Here is an 18,756-nt window from a genome sequence, read left to right on the forward strand (position 1 = left end):
ATTTGTGTCCGAATTTTTCAAAAAATATATGAAGTACGTCTGCGGTTTCAAATTGCAAACCTTTGTTTTCAACATTATTCAATGTGTTTTTGACGAAAACACAAATTCCACCACTCCTCTGGTCTGAATTACATTTAAAAAACAAATTAAAATCTGGTATTTTATAGAAATTTACTTCGTCTGTATCTATCCAGATCTCAGACAATATAATGATATCAGGATTAATTTGAATTGTTTCTAGTTCAATCAAAAATGCATCAAAATTTGATCTGAGACTCCTTATGTTTTGATGAATTATATGTAATTCTTTAGCCATTACATTACTTTTGTACTTAAATTTTGTAGCCTTTTTACACACGGAAAGCATCTAAGTGATAAAACAAAAACCAAACAATTATTTTCGATACATGCTATTTCAAATTTACAAACTTGCAAAATCAGCTTTGCAGGTCACCTGGATTGATGTAGATTCTTCGTCTTTGCGCATGAAAATCTTGCCTCCACGAACCCACAGGAACTTGTACATCTTCTCCTTTTTGAGTTGCCGAGCCTCTGCAAACAGCCTCCTCTTTGCCGGTGACAGCGCCTCATTTATGTAGACAGGTTGGTCGGTCCCCATGTTCATGTGTCTTGTTGAGAGGTTATTCTTGACTCGTCGTTTCTTGAGAAGTTCCTCCTTGTCCAGGCGTCTGACGAATTTCACGATGATTCCTGGGGGTGGTCTGTTTGGGTCGGTTCTCCTCCCTAGTCGGTGACAGGCGTCAATCATGGTGTCGGAGATCGTCATGTCGAGCGCCTTCCCCACTTCCTTAACGATGCTGATAACATCTTCATTTTTCTCCTCAGGGATTCCATGAATTTCCACTGCATTGAGCCTAGAATATTGCTCCATGTCGTCTACTCTTTTCTCAAGCTCATCAACTTTTTTCTGAAGTTGTATGTTTTTTTTGTGTGAGATCATCAATAATTTTCAAACATCTTTCTATAGAACTGTTTTGATCAGTTACAGCTTTCGTGTTTTCGTCTAGTTTTTCACTGAGAGACTCGTAGCTTTTGTTAAAGCTAGCGTCCTGCACTTTCTGGGCTTCAGACATTTCGGTTATTTTTTTCATGATATCAGCCAATGTAATCTTACCCTCCTCCACGCCAGATTCGAACTGCATACTCTTTCTTCTTGTATCTTGACAGGGTTTACATCTCCACGACAGTCCATCCGCAGTGACACAATCCACATCAGCTTTCGTCATTTTGCAGCATGACGCGTGAAACTCACGGGCACAATCACTACACACTAACTTCAGTTGATTGGATTTAATTACTTTAACACATACACCACAACTAGCCATCTTCGTATTATATTAAATGATTTTCGAGTACAAAAATACAGAAAAACAACAAGCTTAGATTGCCACAACTATAACTGCTTTGAATACGCAGGCATAAACAGGCGAGTTTAAACTACTAGCATAACCGGTGCACAGCTCTCTTATCAGTAAGGTCCGTCTTCTCTGAGCGCTGACTCATGACGATTTAAAACGGTCCGGATATTTCCTGTCTAGGTGGAATTATGCGGTGTGAAACTCAACAGAACACTATTTAAAGCAGTCCGGATATTTCCTGTTTAGGTGGAATTGTGCAGTGTGAAATTCAACAGAACACGATTTTAAAACAGTCCGGATATCTCTTGTCTAGGTGGAATTGTGCGGTGTGAAACTCAACAGAACACGATTTAAAACAGTCCGGATATTTCCTGTCTAGGTGGAATTGTGCAGTGTGAAACTCAACAGAACACGATTTAAAACGGTCCGGATATTTCCTGTCTAGGTGGAATTGTGCCGAGTGAAGCTCAACAGAACACTATTTAAAACAGTCCGGATATTTCCTGTCTTCTGTAGGTGGAATTGTGCAGTGTGAAACTCAACAGAACACGATTTAAAACAGTCCGGATATTTCCTGTCTAGGTGGAATTGTGCAGTGTGAAAATCAACAGAACACGATTTAAAACAGTCCGGATATTTCCTGTCTAGGTGGAATTGTGCAGTGTGAAAATCAACAGAACACGATTTAAAACAGTCCGGACATTTCCTGTCTAGGTGGAATTGTGCAGTGTGAAAATCAACAGTACACGATTTAAAACAGTCCGGATATTTCCTGTCTAGGTGGAATTGTGCAGTGTGAAACTCAACAGTACACGATTTAAAACAGTCCGGATTGTTTTCCGGACGGGTAGAATCGTGTAATGTACAAAGGGCCTGGCAGTGCCTTCTTCAAATCGTGACGTAGTCGGTCCGTCTGTCCGTCTTTGCAATATGTTTTTTGTTACTATCTTAGTGTTCCTTCGGTACTCCGTTTTTCTGGTATGTTCGGTAAATAAAATCATAGCACTGGCCAATGGCCAAGCCCCAAAACTAAGGCTAAATAGGATTAGTTCCTTCTTTGCAAATAGATTAAAGTAGTGAGACGGCTTGGGTAGACTAAAGATGAAGTCGTCATCAATAACTTATTGACTTTCCTGATAAATAATGAGAATCTAAGGAAGATGTAAGTTTCTAAATCAAGTTTACCGTAAGTTTAGTTTTATAATTTTTTCAACCAACTCGATTATTTTAAATTTTTTGTATGTTTATTTTTACAATGTGTAAGCTATATTATTCTATTAATTAATGCAAGATTAATATGATTATTTATCAACATAAGTTAGACAGAGCTGTGTCCTCGTAATCTCGAAGTGAAGCCCACTTGTGACGGTGGAAGTATAAAGACATGAAACCCGACTTAAGAGTTTCCATCAAATAAAGCAGCCCCTGTTAAACAAAATCCCTTATTCATACCATAAACCGCAACCTCATTCCGACTTCATTTCGCGACTTGCCCGGTTTTCTGGCACTGATTTGCATTCTTTTTATTGGCAAAGTACTTTTCATCAGGCTTTGGACAATAAGCTGTGTTATTGTGAGTTTTCATGATTAACTTGGACTTAGTTCTCTGGTTGTAAAAGGATTATGATTTTCACGGCATTGTGATACGTTTTAAAGATGTAAAACCGACCATATTCGAGAATTCTCTACCACATGAATATACAAGGTCATGCGTTAAAATAGCGCTAATGATGTAATGATGTGATTTTGTCTTTGGAAATCTATTAAAAGTAACTTTTTGATTGAATTCCTGTAGGTTTCTCCAAAACATAGGTTTGACCTTATTCTGTGTAACTGACTAATAACACACATCTATGTTTTTGGTACTTCATATTCTTCTTTTGTGAGTGCTTTAAAATTTTATTGGTAATTCATTAATAATCCTTGAAGTGAAGTATACTGAAATACATTTGACTAAACTAACCACTTCTTTGTGTAAATTTTGTTTATTGATGATGGATGATTTGGAAGGATGGTAGGATTTAGGACATTTGCCGTTGTTGAAGATTGAAATCTTCTCTCTTCTTCCGGTGTAATAAACCACAATACAGTAAAAAAAACTTATAGCCTACTAAAAAGTGCACTATAAACACAGTGTTCTACCTTCTGTAGTTTGAGTGTTACATGTTTGTGCCCTTGACTCTTGTACAATTTCATCGCTGGGGTTCATTCTCTCGAGTCTGGACTTCATCCATTCAAGTACCAGTCAGGTATCACTTAACTATTCCTATACCATTGTCACAATTTGTAATTTATATATTTTTTTTTAATGTACTATGTGTTTTTACACCTGAAGGAGAGGGTAGATTCAGTTCACGAAAGTGTGAACAGCAGTTTAGTAGTGGAATACTTTTTAGTAACTTTCGCATTGATGAGAAATGTCCGAAATCTTACTATCCTTTCAAACTAATCTCGTTAATATTCACTAATATTTTATTAAAAAATATTGTGGGTTTCGACAAAATGTCATAACACTTTGTCATTTGATGGTATAAAACCTCGTCACACACGGCGATGTATGGTGTGCACCTTGTCTTGGCTGTAAGGGACAGGAGATTATTACCGGACTCTGATGTATGGCTGGGTGGAGCTGTTCTGGCCTGGATGAAGTGCAGGAACATAGCTCAATCAAGCTTTTTGTGGTCGCTTTTTTGTCAACGCTGTCAGTGACATTGTGTTTTTGTCACTACTGTTTTGTGTACAAAATTAAAACCCTTTGTTCGTAGGCGTCTGTGAAACTTTTTCACCAAGTTGTGTTACTATGTAAAGTAATAAAGTAAGCCCTTTTTAGATATATTTGAACTTAAATAACACAGTATATTATGTAATATACAGTGTTGTGGTTGAGTGGAAGAGGTGGCTAAAACCAGCCCTAACCTTAGCAATACAGATATTTCACTTCATTTAATCCATAGATTAGTTTTATAAACAAATCTTGGAGACTAAATATCATAAACGACCTTTGAATAGATTCTAATGTGTTTGCAAAAACATGTTTTCAATATCGTTTGTAAAGTAATCAGTAGTTTACTAAAGTAAAATTAAAAGATTTATTCAGTTTTCAATATTAATTTTATATTTATATCTTTATTATCTAAAGTAAAATATTCTCTTCTAATTAGTAATGTAATAATGATTAATTGGAACAACTAGTCTAGAAGCCAATAGCCAATTTGCAATATATAAGCACAAACCTGGTTATTCGTAAAATCAATGGGGAATATCTCGTAAAAAACCATTGGTAATCTGCCTTAATGGTTTTGGTAGGAGTCAAAATGTAAGGGTATTAAAATGTAAAAAATGTTAAATGATATATTTTCTTAAATCGTATTTTCTTAGGTTAACTCACAACCAATCAGTACACCACTAGATAAAAGCTAAACGTAACCTGATGCTGATATAACATTTATCAATGTGTCTAAAGGTTGTCTTTTAAATGTGTCAAGTAAGAAAAAAAAATCTTAATTCATATTTTAACCCTTTTGAAAACCTCTAATTTCGAACCCCCCACTGAAAATAGTTTGGTTTATGATCAGTTTTTTTTTTTTTTTTTTTTTGTAGAAAAAACTCTCTTTTAATTGCAAGAATGAAAAGATTGTTTGCTCTCGGTTCTTCTACTAAACAGGGTCATCCAACAAACACAGCTATAACATTGACTGGAATCATCCAGTATCAGTATGCACAACTACAACAGTTGTCTATTCAGAGGCAGGAGGGGGTCTCCATGACAGAGAAAGTAGTAAAATCCTCAGATACACTATACTTTAATTAATATCTTTGGTATGAAATTACATATTTCATGAAGGTTTATTCTTGAACCCAAATAAACTTAGAAACATTTATTTATTTTGATACATTTGTATTTCATACTTCCCCCTAACCTTAAGATTTGACAAATCCCTGGTTCGATCATCGGTGTATTTGTAGTTTTATTTGGATATATTAGAAGCTGCATGATTGTGATCATAATGTAAATTCTTGTATTTAATTATATGCTTCCCTTTCATTTTGTTATTAACATGTCTACAAATACTGTAGGAAACTGGAAACAAGAATAGGCATTAATTAAATCAGGCACTCATTACCCATTGTCTGCTTGATCAGTATATCTTTTTCACTTTAATTTGTATTGTATCTTACTTTCTGTTATTATTGGGAATCTAAATACAAAAATTGTTGTTATAAAATCCAAACTCAGAAAATATACATTTTGTAAGATGTGGGTACATATTATATTTGTCATATGTGGAACAAATAATCATGAAACCAAGCTTAGGATGTAAGATAATTTGGATTTAAAACGATTGTTTGTGCAGATCAAACCTCTTATTATAGCCAAATATCCCTTCAGAGTGTTCCTTTCATTGCCATTGATTTGTGTTGTTGGTCGTGTAAGCCCTCTTAGCACTAGCCTCCTCTGCTCTCTGTTAGAATTGTTTAATTACAGGGATTTACCTCAGCCCTATTGTAATGATAATTTATGTATACAAAGGGAATTAATATTTAAAACTTCAAACCTATTATAATTAAGTTAAATGAGACAGGACAAAGTAATGTTCATCTAAATCATCTCCTTTAATGATTATCTGGATGACATTTGATTTAACTAACAAAATTTGTTAATTTTCCAGTACTTGTTATTACCCCAAAATAAACTGTGTGGTGTTATAAAGATTATTTGTCCTTTGTCCTTTGAAATAAACAATTTTGGAAATTGTGTGTACCTTAAAAACATGCTTCATGTTTGCTTTTTTTAGTAACAAAAACTCTTGAAGAGTACTGTAGAGGTTAGGATGAATAGTTTAACTGATGTTATGGTATTGTAGGGCACCAAGTTATGGATCATCATGGAGTACCTGGGAGGGGGCTCTGCCCTGGACCTAATGAAGGCTGGCAGTTTCGAGGAGATGCATATCGCCATTATCCTTCGAGAAGTGCTGAAGGGGTTGGACTATCTTCACAGTGAGCGTAAACTCCATCGTGATATCAAAGGTAAGTTTTTTAAAAATAGTTTAAATCTTTTGAAACTAGTTAAATAAAGATTTATTAGTAAATGCAAAGTTAAATAAAGATTTATTAGTAATAAAAATGATTCGTTTCTGTTTATCTTTTTATTTTTCTATTCTTTTCCTTTTTTATAGCTTTTAAAATAATGTTTCTTGGGCACTCTTTAAGCATATCCCGTATGTTGTCTTACTTCTTATAGCCATAAAACTTCATATACTAGAATTTGTTGCATCTTTGTCATGTCATTCCATTATCATAACTGATTAAATTATTACTTTTTACACTGCTTGAATTTAGTTAATATGCATCCAAACAGAGTATGTTTACTATTAGTTATTTTTAGTTATCTTTAAATCATACAATTTTAATTTTGTTCTAATATTTACATTATATATTAGTATTATTGTGATTGCAAACTCGAGTGAAGATGGACTCGGTTCTCACACACAGGCTTTTGCCCATGTGGGTACCTTCTCGTGTATATTATTATCATATGTTTGTATTATATGTAAATGAGATAAATAAATGAAAAATGAATGAATGAATGAATGAGTAATGCAGATCTGTAATTTAGAAGGCTTGAAAGATTTTAAATAACATATATATATATATATATTTATATATTGTATATATATATATATATATTGTATATATGTATTTATCTTGGGACATTATGTAATAAAAAATGTCTTTTGTTAAGCCAAGTACAGCTTTGAATATAAATTTTGTAACTTTAGTTTTAGTTTGTGTCATATATTATAACTTTTATATGATAACGTTTTACCATATTGAGTTTTGTAATATCTAATATGTACATGATTGATGAGGTATATTGTACAGAGTAGTTTTAAAAATCCATTTGTTCAACACCTAGAAAATGTTTTTGGTGCGTTATCAGAAACAGAGTTATTTCCTAAGTAAATTACCATTTTAGTACCGTAACTGTAAATAAGATAAAACTTCTAGAAAGTGTTAACTTTTATGAGGTTCTAAAATAAGTGTTGCTATTAGTCTAAAGTAAATTCAAGTTATTCTAGCATATGTAGTAATAATGTTTTTTTGTTTTCATTCATTAAGTTAAAGTTATTGCAATTGTTTAATTTTTTACTATTGCTAAGACTAGTCCATTTGAGTAATGAACTGATACAATAAGGTAAGAAAGGACCCACAAAACGTAATGAAGTTCAAATGTTCCTTCTTTAATTGTAATTCAAGAAAAGAAAGCTGGAAAAATGAGATAGGAGATTTAATTTTCTAACCTTTATGAAAGTGAAAACCTTAGTTTAGATGGCGATAAATTTTATTCTCTGCATTTGTAGATATTGGGCTTCCACTTAATTTGAATAAACGTACAAGTTTTTAGTAGTATTATTGCTACTATAAATACTTCCAGTTACTTTGAAAGTTGTATATATATATACAGTTATATATACATATTAATTTTACTGTGGAGAAGACTTTAATCACTTTTGACTGTGAAATTGAGATGGCTTTTAAATAAACAAGCTGTGGGCCTAGAGCAATCTTCTGACATAATATTGTAGCGTAGATTTCGCTGAGAATCAATTTTAGCCCAGTAACAATGTGGCTTCTCCCTGCCACTTGATTGCAATCTCAGCCCATTCTGTAGGCAAACAGTTTTTTTTTACCAGAATGCCAAGAAGGCAGTGATTTTTATTGTTTATAAATAACTAATGGTTGTGTTCATCATACTCTGAATCAGATAAAATATGTACACTTTTTAATGTTTATTACTACTACTATTATTCTGCAACTACAACTACGACGTAAATTCTGCAAATATGTTATTAGTTACATGTTCGCTACCACAACTTTAGTAACAGGCTATTGTAATAGGCCACTGTTAACTATTGTATACAGAAGGCATTCACTATCACAGCTTACAGTAGCTACTGTTGTAACACATGATTATATGTGCCACTTGGTAATCAAAGTATTAATCAGCCTTGAGCTACAATCTCTTGTACGTACATCAGTAAACAAAAATAATCAGTAAACAAAGTGTCATCAGTTCTAAACAGTAACTTTAATTCAAAACATTGAAGTCGTTCAGTTTTAAACATTTACAAAACAACTTCTGTTGAAGTAAATATTAATGCAGACAAAATTTATTAAATTAATTCTTGAATAATCATTGGTGTACACTAAAAAATCTGCATTAAAATTGATTATTCAGTTATTTACTTGTGTAAGCGAAAATGTTTAGTTATATACTAAAAACCAAAAGTAAATTTAAATTCATAAAATGTAAGTATACTTAATAGTTTTAATTAATTTTAAATTGTTATTAGGGAGAAAGATTTCATTTTTAGTCCTAAAGTATAGTAAATGATTAAACATTGTAAGTACTTCTTTTTTTATTTAATCTAATTCAATATTATTTGATAGTAAAGTTGCTAGTTAAATTAAAACATTTACACGCACACAGACTTCAAATTAAAAAATATTTCTTTCTATTGCCACTGCGACTGAAAGGTTTTATTTCATTTAATGTAATGGACTTTATTGTCAAAGGGATCGCTTTTAGGGCATTATAAAGGGAAGCTATTTAATATTATTTACTGTACAATACGTCCTAAAATTAAGTTGAAAAACTCTGATCTCTATGAACGTCATTTGTTGTAGAAAGTGCTTGAAGTGAATTTCTAGTGGATATTGTTCATTAAGGAAAGGTCTAATTAGTTTAACCGAAAAGGTTTTCCTTTTTCGTCTGCATGAGATGTTTTTTCCCTTTATTACTTTGTCAACTTGTGTGTCTGAAGTGGTTATTCTTTCCACAGCAAATGAAACTTTTCTCGCCTTTTTGAGAATTAGCCAACTTTGTTTGAAACTTCAAAGAAGTCTGTGAAATATGTTTTTCAGTTTCCCTTCGGCAACTTTACATTCAGCTTTGTATGGCTTTTAACATAAAATAAGAAATAAGCGCTTATCATCTCTTGTTTTAAAATATTTTAACAGTGCATTTATTTTTATGAATAAAATTGACACTGTACAAAGTAAAGGCGTGTTGATAGTTTTTTGAGTTGCTTGCATTTTTTTTATAACATACATACACTCTAGGGAACTAAATATTAATTATAGGTTAAACCCAACAAACCTATCACTTACTATTACAGAATGGTTCTGGAACTCCTATCATGGTATAATTTCTAAATACATAGATACAGAGTGATTCAAATATATTTTTCAGCCTTACTGTGGCCAAATCTTGACATTATTAATGCATGCAAATTGATTAAACACGATTATGTCTCCCATCCATGTATGCAAGTATGTGAAAAATTAAAATCTCAATACAAATTTGTCATCATTTATGTTTTGTACTATAAATTGTTGACTTTTTTGTAACAGTAGTAATGTTTAGTTACTACGCTTAAGTGGTTGGTGAAATAATTACAATCTAAATTTTCCGGTTCACACCATGTTGAAACATTGCTTACACCATGTTGAAACATTGCTTACACAATTAAATTCTTAATCAAGCAAGATATATTGTGATTAGGAATGATTTGAAGCGGTCTGAAGTAGAAAATTTACGTTAGTTACATTACGTAATACGTTAGTTATATTGATGTTTTATTTTGTAAAACCTTTAATCTTATGTTTGGATATTTTTTGACAGATCTTATTTTTGTATTATGATTTGTGAATTAAGTATTGGTGAATAAATGCTTATTTTTCTAGACATTTGCCATTGTTCAGTGATACAAAAATCATTATCAACTGTAAAATAATATCACTAAACAATGTGGCAAATATCAGGAAAAATCCTGTTTCCTTTACAATCCTTCCATCGTTGAAAACAAATTTCAAAGAAATGCTTGTTGTTGTGGTTGTGTTAGGTGAGTAATATCTTTTTAAATGGAAATTGCTGTACTTAACTCTGTGTAAGGCTTATTAACACTCTAATGTTTGATAGTCGTGAGATTACTTAATTAGTTTAAGTTTCCTATGATTACATATAATCTGTGTAAAAAAATGTAAAATTTGTAATAATTTAACGCAGTACAATTGTTGCACATGAATAAGAATGTTACAAAAAAATTAATCAGCAAATGCAAAAACTTTTGTTTTTGTTTATAAAATACAACTTACTCTAAACATTGATGAAAGAGTTAATTAATTATTAATTGCTTTATATAATACGTATTTTGAGAAGTTTCGGTTGATCACTTTAATACCTAAATATTGACCATATTGAAATTGTAAACACAATTTAGTTAAAATGTATTAATCGTTATTGTTGCTTAGAAGAAAGCAAATAGGTGTCTTGAAGGAGAATGAAATGTTCTAGTGTGTATTTAGACATGCTTTGCACAATGATCAATGCCGACACATCCTAAACAATTCTGATACTCTGTCTCAGCAACTAATCCCCAACAACTCTGATACTCTGTCTCAGCAACTAATCCCCGTGTCAAAGCTGAACATATCTGCCATAACACAGCACTAATGATGATAACAAAATCATTATATCTATACATATAGACTAATGATGGTGGGACATAATGGAGTTGTGTTTGTTGTCGTTGTCATTGCTGTGCAGGTAAATGTTGACAGGCTCTAGATGTTTGCTTTCTGTTGGCACTGTCTAATGAGGCAAACAAACAAACAAACATCACTACGTCTTACAAACTTTGATTGTTTGCCTACCATTTACAATATAAAATGTTGGTGGAAAAGGAAAAGGAGCTAAATTTGTGGATTTGAAGATTTTATAAGTAGTATTGTGGTTTTGTTTAAGTTTAAGTAGCCCATTAAAGCACAAAATAGAAAATATAACAAGAAATGGACACAAACAGGTGTTTTTTTAACCTCCAAATTAGGATAAAATCTTTTTCATTTCATTAATTTTGTAGAAGACTTGAAACATATGCTCTTCAGTGCAGTGTCTGAATATACCAATGTTTTTATTATGACCGTTTGATAACTAAAATGTTTTATTTGCTGTATCTGCTACTAAAAATCTTTTAAAAAATAAATCTGTGTATACTTCAGTTAAATTTGTATTAACTTAGTAAAAAAGAATGAAACTGGAATAGGTTCAGTTTTTATTTAAACATATTTTAGAACAGTATTAGCAAAACTATCTATTGTTTAGAGGTATATTCCAAAATTTTAAAACTTATGCATCATACTGACCACATTTTGTTAATGTGTTTTTACAGTGTAATAATATGTGAAATTTTAAGTTGTCAGTAGGAAAAGTTAAAGAAACATATATTGAACAATAACATGTTTAATGACACAACTTACAAATTATGCCCAGTGGATGGACTCCTACAAAACAACCATGTCGCATAGCACTGGTAGCAGTGTTGCTTCTATGTAGATATTAAATTAATATCTATATTATAGTTTTCTTTATTTATAAAATCAATGGAATCATGGTTATGTTTTAAAATTTAAATACATTTTAACAAACATAACCATAAATAATACCCAAGTCTAGAAGGTCTGGGGAAAAACAATTTGATAGAGAAGAAGAAATATTATAATACCACCTAATTATGTTTATCAACAATATTGTAATAAACTATATTTTTTACAATCATAACTATATTATCTTTCATTAATGTTTTTTTTTATAAACAAGCAAAAATTACCTAACCATAACTTTTTACAAATCCTACATCTACTTAGAACAAAGTACCTAAGTGTGGTTGATATAATGCATAAATAAGTACCAAAACTTCATATAATTTTATATTTTGTATTAAAAATTTAACTTATTTAATATAAAAGATGTTGATTTTCTGTCAATACTCTTATTCAAATATAAAATATTGTAGGTATGAATAAAGAGTAAGGCATTTGCTAAGAGTTTTGGACTAATGTCTGTCCTTTCATGAGCTGAGAGTGCGTTAAGTGTCCACAAGCAGCTATTCTCTATGATTGGCCGCCCTCATTGGTTTGCAGGTGAATGGGGAGTGTGTGTCTTTCACATATCGTCATCAGTTTGTAATGTTACATCAAATAAATCCTGGTTATAATAATTATCCTCTCTCTCCTCACTCACCTTAGAGGTTAGGTGGAAGAGAGGACTTTGAAATCCTAACTTTGCCTCTACAATAAAAATATTTTTCATTTCACATGTATATTAGATTAGTAAGTTTCCAAGCTGCTAGTTCATTTAGGCAGGCCTCATCACAGATTTATTATCTTTTTCGAGTGGAGTGGTCCATGTGTACTGTTTGTTTAAATATGGCATTGGTGATGTAAAGTAGTTTTTGTGGTTTTAATTAGCTGTAATATCAGGATTCTAGATAACTGTTCCCTTGTAATTGGTGTCCATAGTAATAAAAACAATCATAAACCAGTTATAGCATAAAACAAGGAAAGAGTAACTCTAGTACTGGTACTGCTTATGAAAATTAACACTGGTACACCACAAAAAGCTAATGTTAAGCGTTTGGTTATTGTTGATTTTAAGAGTCCTCAGCTTGCTTTAAACCTCATAAAAACAATGTTAAACCTCTTAAGACTTTTGTAATGTCTTTAGTTTTGATAGTTGAATGATGAGAGATGTCTCATTTTCACGATATAGTTATTACACATTCAAACGCCTTTTAGTTTTTTTTTATAGTTTGGTTGGTCTATCCAGAATGTTAAACTTTCTTATCTTTATTGTTTAAATTCATAAAAAATATAAACATTACAAGAAAAGTTAAAAAGATTTGGATGAAGATAGATGAAATGAGACATCTCCTATAGCTCTATGGCCAAAAATAAGGGCATAACATTATTTCAGGTTTAAACACTGTTCTTATGGAGTATAACTCTAGGTTGTTTTCAATACAGCTGGTCTTATCTGCTTAAGAAGCCCTGTTGTATTGGTGGTCATCTTGATGTTAGCACCCCAAAAGAAGAATATTTTTGCACACCTCGAAACATATTTACACTCTCATTTTTGGTTTGAAACTTATGTGTGATGTATTTTTCAAAGATATAATGATTAGCATCCAAACGTTTTTTCAATATATTTATTAGTTATCTAAAACACATGCTTACTTCTGTTTCTAAACCACATAGACCCGCTAAAATAGTTTAGGCCTTTTTTTTTACTGAAATCGTAGATACGTTCAATCAAATATAGTATGTTATAGAGAAATTGAGACTTATTTCATGGGTACTTATAAAAACTGTTTCACTCTTCGACTTCAGGGTCCCAAAACACTGTTTTTTAAACTTAAATCTAAAATGGCTCTAGACATTTAAATATCTTTGAGTGACTGTGATTTATCTCAGGAATGTAATTTTGGATTATCTTTGAGTGACTGGGACTTATCTCAGGAATGTAATTTTGGATTATCTTTGAGTGACTGTGACTTATCTCAGGAATGTGATTTAAAAAGAAATGCCCATGGTTTTCTTGTTTTACAACATCAAATTGCATGCAAAGCCGCGGGTAAACTGCTGGTTTATAAATAAAATATCAGATTATTTTGTATTTCATATTTTCAGTGCTGAATTTACAGAGAATAACAAAAACTCATTTGGATATGTATTAGTCATTTTTATAAATGAAACATCTATAATTTTACATAGAAATTATTAAGTGTTTAAAATTTTTAAGTTTTATCATTTGTAAGAAACAAGGTCATTTTGATGCAACTAGATCTTAAAAATGTACTTAACTTAATGTAATAAATCTAAAAGTCAGTCACAATGTTATATATCACATCTGAATTTTAGTATTCTAATTAATTAACTAGTAGTGGAAGAGGATATATTGTCATAGTTTGATTTTGTGTGTTGCCAATCAAAGAACTTGAAAATGCATTTGAACAACCCACCAAAAACAACACCAGCACTTCTTGTGTTGTGAGTTCTGGTGGGTCAGATTTTCTCTTCAAGAACATGGTTGGGGTCCAATCTTTTTCTTTAGTTTTGGATGGATGATCTTATTTGTTATACTATATTAATTATACATGCAATACCAATTGTAAATGTTTAGGGAAACCTCAGCATGTGTTACCCTCAAATGATTTTGAGAATATGAAGTGGTAGTTTTAGTACTAAGAAATTACTTAGAATTTATGGTTTTTACAAGAAAACAAGCTTTCATTTAGTGTTATTGGGCATTTTATAGTGTAGCCAAGGAGTATGTTAATCTTATATAGTTTGGTATTATATATATATAATTATATAAGTTTTGAAAATCTTAAAAATATTTTCTAGAAATTAAAGATTGTCACTTTCTGGGGGTTACACATTCAATTTTGAATAAAATTACAACATACAATTTTTGTTTGTGCTTAAGCTACTACTTTTTTATCTAGATGTGTGGTGGTGGTAGACTCTAATCCTTCAGTTGATCTCGCATATTTTTATAAACTTGATATCACGTTTTATAGCGGCGAATGTGTTGCTGAGTGAGATGGGTGATGTGAAGCTAGCGGACTTTGGAGTAGCGGGACAGCTGACCAACACCACCAGCAAGCGGAACACCTTCGTTGGCACCCCTTTCTGGATGGCCCCTGAGGTCATTAAACAATCGGCTTACGACTCGAAGGTGAGCCTGTTAATCTTCCCTGAGCCCTTGGTGATGTTGGGTTGACAAGTAACATATCAGTAGTTAAATGCTTTTTCTGAGCAGTTTCAGGTTTTCTTCAGTAAGTGTTTTATATTCGTAATGATTTAGACCAAATTATGAACTAATTTTATATGATTCAATTCAATACAATTTGATTTTAGAGAATTAATATTTAAATAATAATTATTGCTACTGATTGCTGTATATATATAGTGCTTGATTTGAGACAAATCGCATGCAAATACAGTCTGATATCCCTCTTTGAAGAAATAAGTAAGTGGTTTGCCCACTAAACAAAAAAAAAACCCCTTCTCTTCAGAAATTTAAAAAAAAAAAACACTGTTTAAAAGACCTAATTTTTTTCAAAAATTTCTGGAGAGAACCCCAAACTCCTTGGAGGTTCCACTTCTACTTTTCAGTCCCTTCACTTCTACTTCTACATATCAAGCACTGTATATACTTGTTATGTGATCTAAATAATCTTCAAACTAATAAAAGTAAACCAGTGCCTTTCTTGATTCTCTGTATTATATCATATATTCAGCATATTAACCATCTCTCTTCATTCAAAACTTTAAAAGTCGCAATTGATGGTTGAAACTAAATTTCCTCTTTTTTGTTGTAATGCAGGAAATAAGCATATCTCCACTAGGAAGCTTAATTGTCTTAGAAATTTATGTTGCCAAGCAGCGGGTGAGTCACTTATATTTTTCCTCCCCATTTACTGTATAGTCGCTCCCAGAAGTGGGTCTCCAACAGCAGTTGGTTCTTTCATTACTGTCACCCATATTGGTTTAATATGTTCGTATTGTTGGAGATATTTTACTTTTGAGGCTTCTGGATGACTCTCCAGCTTTGTAAAGAATTTTCTCCACTTTGGTTTATATAATTCTTTAGTATTCACCAAATCTAGACTTTTTCACCTGGTACCTGAGGAAGAGGATGCTCAATGAACAATTAGTACTTCCACCAGGATATTTATGTAATTCTTCAAATACCCAAAATAGAATCTTTTAATCACTATTATGTATTATACATTTGGAATTTAATTTGAAATTGTTAGTATATATCTTAACAGAAGTCATATATGTTTAAAAGCTACAAAAGAATACCATCTCCTATTTAATAGCATAATAAATACTATTATGCCAAGGGAGAGACCCCAACTCAGAGCGCTGCACCCCATGAGGGGTCTTGTTCCTCATTTCTAAGAGTAACCCCGTGTAGCTTGTAATTTGCAAGTAGAGTTGACAATTTTTTGATGTTACAGGCTGACATTTGGTCACTGGGTATCACAGCCATAGAACTGGCCAAGGGAGAACCCCCCAACTCGGAGCTGCACCCCATGAGGGTCTTGTTCCTCATCCCCAAGAATAATCCCCCCCAGCTCACCGGCAACTACACCAAGCAGTTCAAGGAGTTTGTGGAGGCATGTCTGAACAAGGACCCCGAGAATGTAAGTTCTGATACTGAGTACTTCAAATTGCATCCATTGTTTTTGGAAGTGGTTTACCCTAAATAAAGTATTGTTAATGCCTGTCTTGTAATTGGGCTTATAAATAGATATAAGAGTTGCAAAGAAATAAATATAGGAGTGATATTAAACCAACAAAACATGTTAGTTAACTGAGAGACTATGTTTATTCTCAGCATCTTTACAGTCTAATTTTGTGTTTAAAAACTGCTATACTGCTATAAGTGTGAGGCTAACCACCCATGTGGTGGTATGTACAGCTGTTGCAAAAACTAAGTTTAACATTTTTTATTCTAGTTTTCTCCTAATTCGTCCTCACAGAATTCAATGAAATTATTTTCAACTTTGTAAAATCCCCCCAAAAAGGTCCCAGTTTGGGTTTAGGGGTTCTTTTTGAAGAATTTTCTTATGTAAATGTAGGTTTTGTGATACATTAATTTGCACTAAAACTTTTGGCGGAAAACAAAGTTAACCATCTTCAACCATATTTATACGGTGTAACAAAATGTTTTAAAATAGCAATTAAAATTAAGTACTCCTTACTAAATATGGAACATCACCAAATTGTTTTCCAAGCATCTCAGTTTTTTTTTTTTAGATAAAAAATAATAATTATGTTCACAATGTGCTGAATTTAGGATGTATCACTTCAGTGAATTAGTTTTTGTTTACACATAATTACTGAAATATGTTTTAAAACGCGTTTTCTTGAGATGTTATGAATCTATGAAACAAGTTTGTTATGAGACAAACAATGCAATATTTTCAACTAACTTAATGTTTTGAGGTGTTTGAGTCTATTTAATTTTCAGAGGCCGACAGCTAAAGAATTGCTCAAGTTCCCATTCATTAGGAAAGCAAAGAAGAACTCGTATCTAATCGACCTTATAGACAGGTACAAGAAGTGGAAGTCCCAGCGGAGTGAGGAGAGTGAGACGGAAATCCGAGAACTCTGACTCGTGAGTACAATACTGTTGTATTTTGCGAGATAAGTAACAAAAATGGTTTCATTAAGCTAGTTATTATTCTACATGGTTTACTGGTTATACATCCACTTAATTTAATATTGTCTCATTTGTTGGCTGAGTGTTAGTGAAGCCTTTCAGTCGAGTGGCTGGCAAAGTTTCAAGCTTAATTTCTACTACACAGGCAATACTGAGTCCGATTATGGTACATGTCACTCCATAAGATGGCTGAGCGTTAGCGAATATTTTTACATTGGCCTACTGGGTAACCATGATGGCAACAATAAAATAAGCGGAATAAATAAATTTGTAAACAAACTGAGTACAGTCGTTAAAAGATTTCAAAATGTGACTTTTATATATTTTGTAAAAAAAATAATAGAGTAGAAAGTCAATGTTAAAAGTTGAAGACAAGATTTCATTACACTATTGCATTGCAGTAATCATCCTACGTCACCAAAACTTTTCCTTAGGAATAGTTAAAAAAAAAATCACTGCATGTCTATAAAAAAGTTAATTGTAACCCACTTGCTTTATGAAAGTAGTTATCCAAATAAATTAAAATAATTTGAAGCTTATGATATATGTAATTTTTATGTAATATTTATGTCATGGTCTTATTTTCCATTACTCGTAATCAAGCATTGGTAACATATAAGTAGAATAAAGTAAAGGAATTTAATAAAGATTTCTATTTTTATGGCATTCATGGGAACAATAGTGTCCCGGCAAAGAGTATTGCACATGATAATCTCTGGTAGTTATCCCTTGTTTAATTTTTCCCACTGTTTGCAAAAAGGAAAAATAAAGCATAATAGTTGCATCGTCATGCTTTGCTTTTCAATTAGCGATCATGCTTGACCTTTCAGATTAGTCCATTGTTGAACAGCATTTATGCCTTGAAAGTTAGTTCCATGGCTGGGTTGAATCACCTGGTCAGGTAGAAATTAAAGGCCGGTATCGACAAGTGCGAGGCCTGCTCGCTCTGCACATGCCTCTTGGCGAATGCTCGGCTTTGCCACGGACTGTGGATACCGGGGTTCACTCGCTATAAGGCGTTCGTGTCTCACAATGTAAGGCGAGCCGTGTGCTTGTCGGATTTAGAGCCGTGCTCAAAGGTGCCTTCGCTCCGATTTAGTGCGTCAAGTGGATACCTGCGCTGTCTGCCTCAAGACTACAATTCTGCACTTGCAAACCAACAAACCTCTACAACTAAACTGTCATCATATATAATCATGAAATGACCAGACAATTAGTGAAGTGTTATGGAAACAAAACGTTTACTGTGGGATTCGAAACACCCTGAATAATATAATAAAAACAAGAGAGAAGACT

At 32.4% G+C, this 18,756-nt stretch overlaps 2 protein-coding genes across 2 annotated transcripts; one reads left to right on the top strand and one right to left on the bottom strand.

Moving 5' to 3' along the window:
- Nucleotides 1-421: 421 nt before the first annotated feature.
- On the bottom strand, nucleotides 422-892 carry LOC124365578. The gene has a single exon (XM_046821571.1). The coding sequence runs from the start codon at nucleotides 890-892 to the stop codon at nucleotides 422-424; it is 471 nt and encodes a 156-aa protein (XP_046677527.1).
- Nucleotides 893-6,221: 5,329 nt separating this feature from the next.
- On the top strand, nucleotides 6,222-17,437 carry LOC124364952 (serine/threonine-protein kinase 25-like). Its single transcript, XM_046820799.1, has 4 exons — nucleotides 6,222-6,410; nucleotides 14,804-14,961; nucleotides 16,253-16,438; nucleotides 17,269-17,437. Exons 1-4 carry the CDS (start codon nucleotides 6,266-6,268, stop codon nucleotides 17,410-17,412), a joined length of 633 nt encoding a protein of 210 aa, XP_046676755.1. The 5' UTR covers nucleotides 6,222-6,265; the 3' UTR covers nucleotides 17,413-17,437.
- The last annotated feature ends 1,319 nt before the right edge of the window (nucleotides 17,438-18,756 follow it).

Source organism: Homalodisca vitripennis, chromosome 6 (genome assembly GCF_021130785.1).
Source record: "Homalodisca vitripennis isolate AUS2020 chromosome 6, UT_GWSS_2.1, whole genome shotgun sequence".
Taxonomy (NCBI): Eukaryota; Metazoa; Arthropoda; class Insecta; order Hemiptera; family Cicadellidae; genus Homalodisca; species Homalodisca vitripennis.

Excerpts from the sequence above, each read along its gene's own strand:
- LOC124365578 (XM_046821571.1), bottom strand. The coding sequence starts at position 892 with ATGGAGCAATATTCTAGGCTCAATGCAGTGGAAATTCATGGAATCCCT.
- LOC124364952 (XM_046820799.1), top strand. The coding sequence starts at position 6,266 with ATGGAGTACCTGGGAGGGGGCTCTGCCCTGGACCTAATGAAGGCTGGC. Across the intron at positions 14,962-16,252 it reads AATCGGCTTACGACTCGAAG|GCTGACATTTGGTCACTGGG; the intron begins GTGAGCCTGTTA and ends TTGATGTTACAG. Across the intron at positions 16,439-17,268 it reads TGAACAAGGACCCCGAGAAT|AGGCCGACAGCTAAAGAATT; the intron begins GTAAGTTCTGAT and ends TTTAATTTTCAG.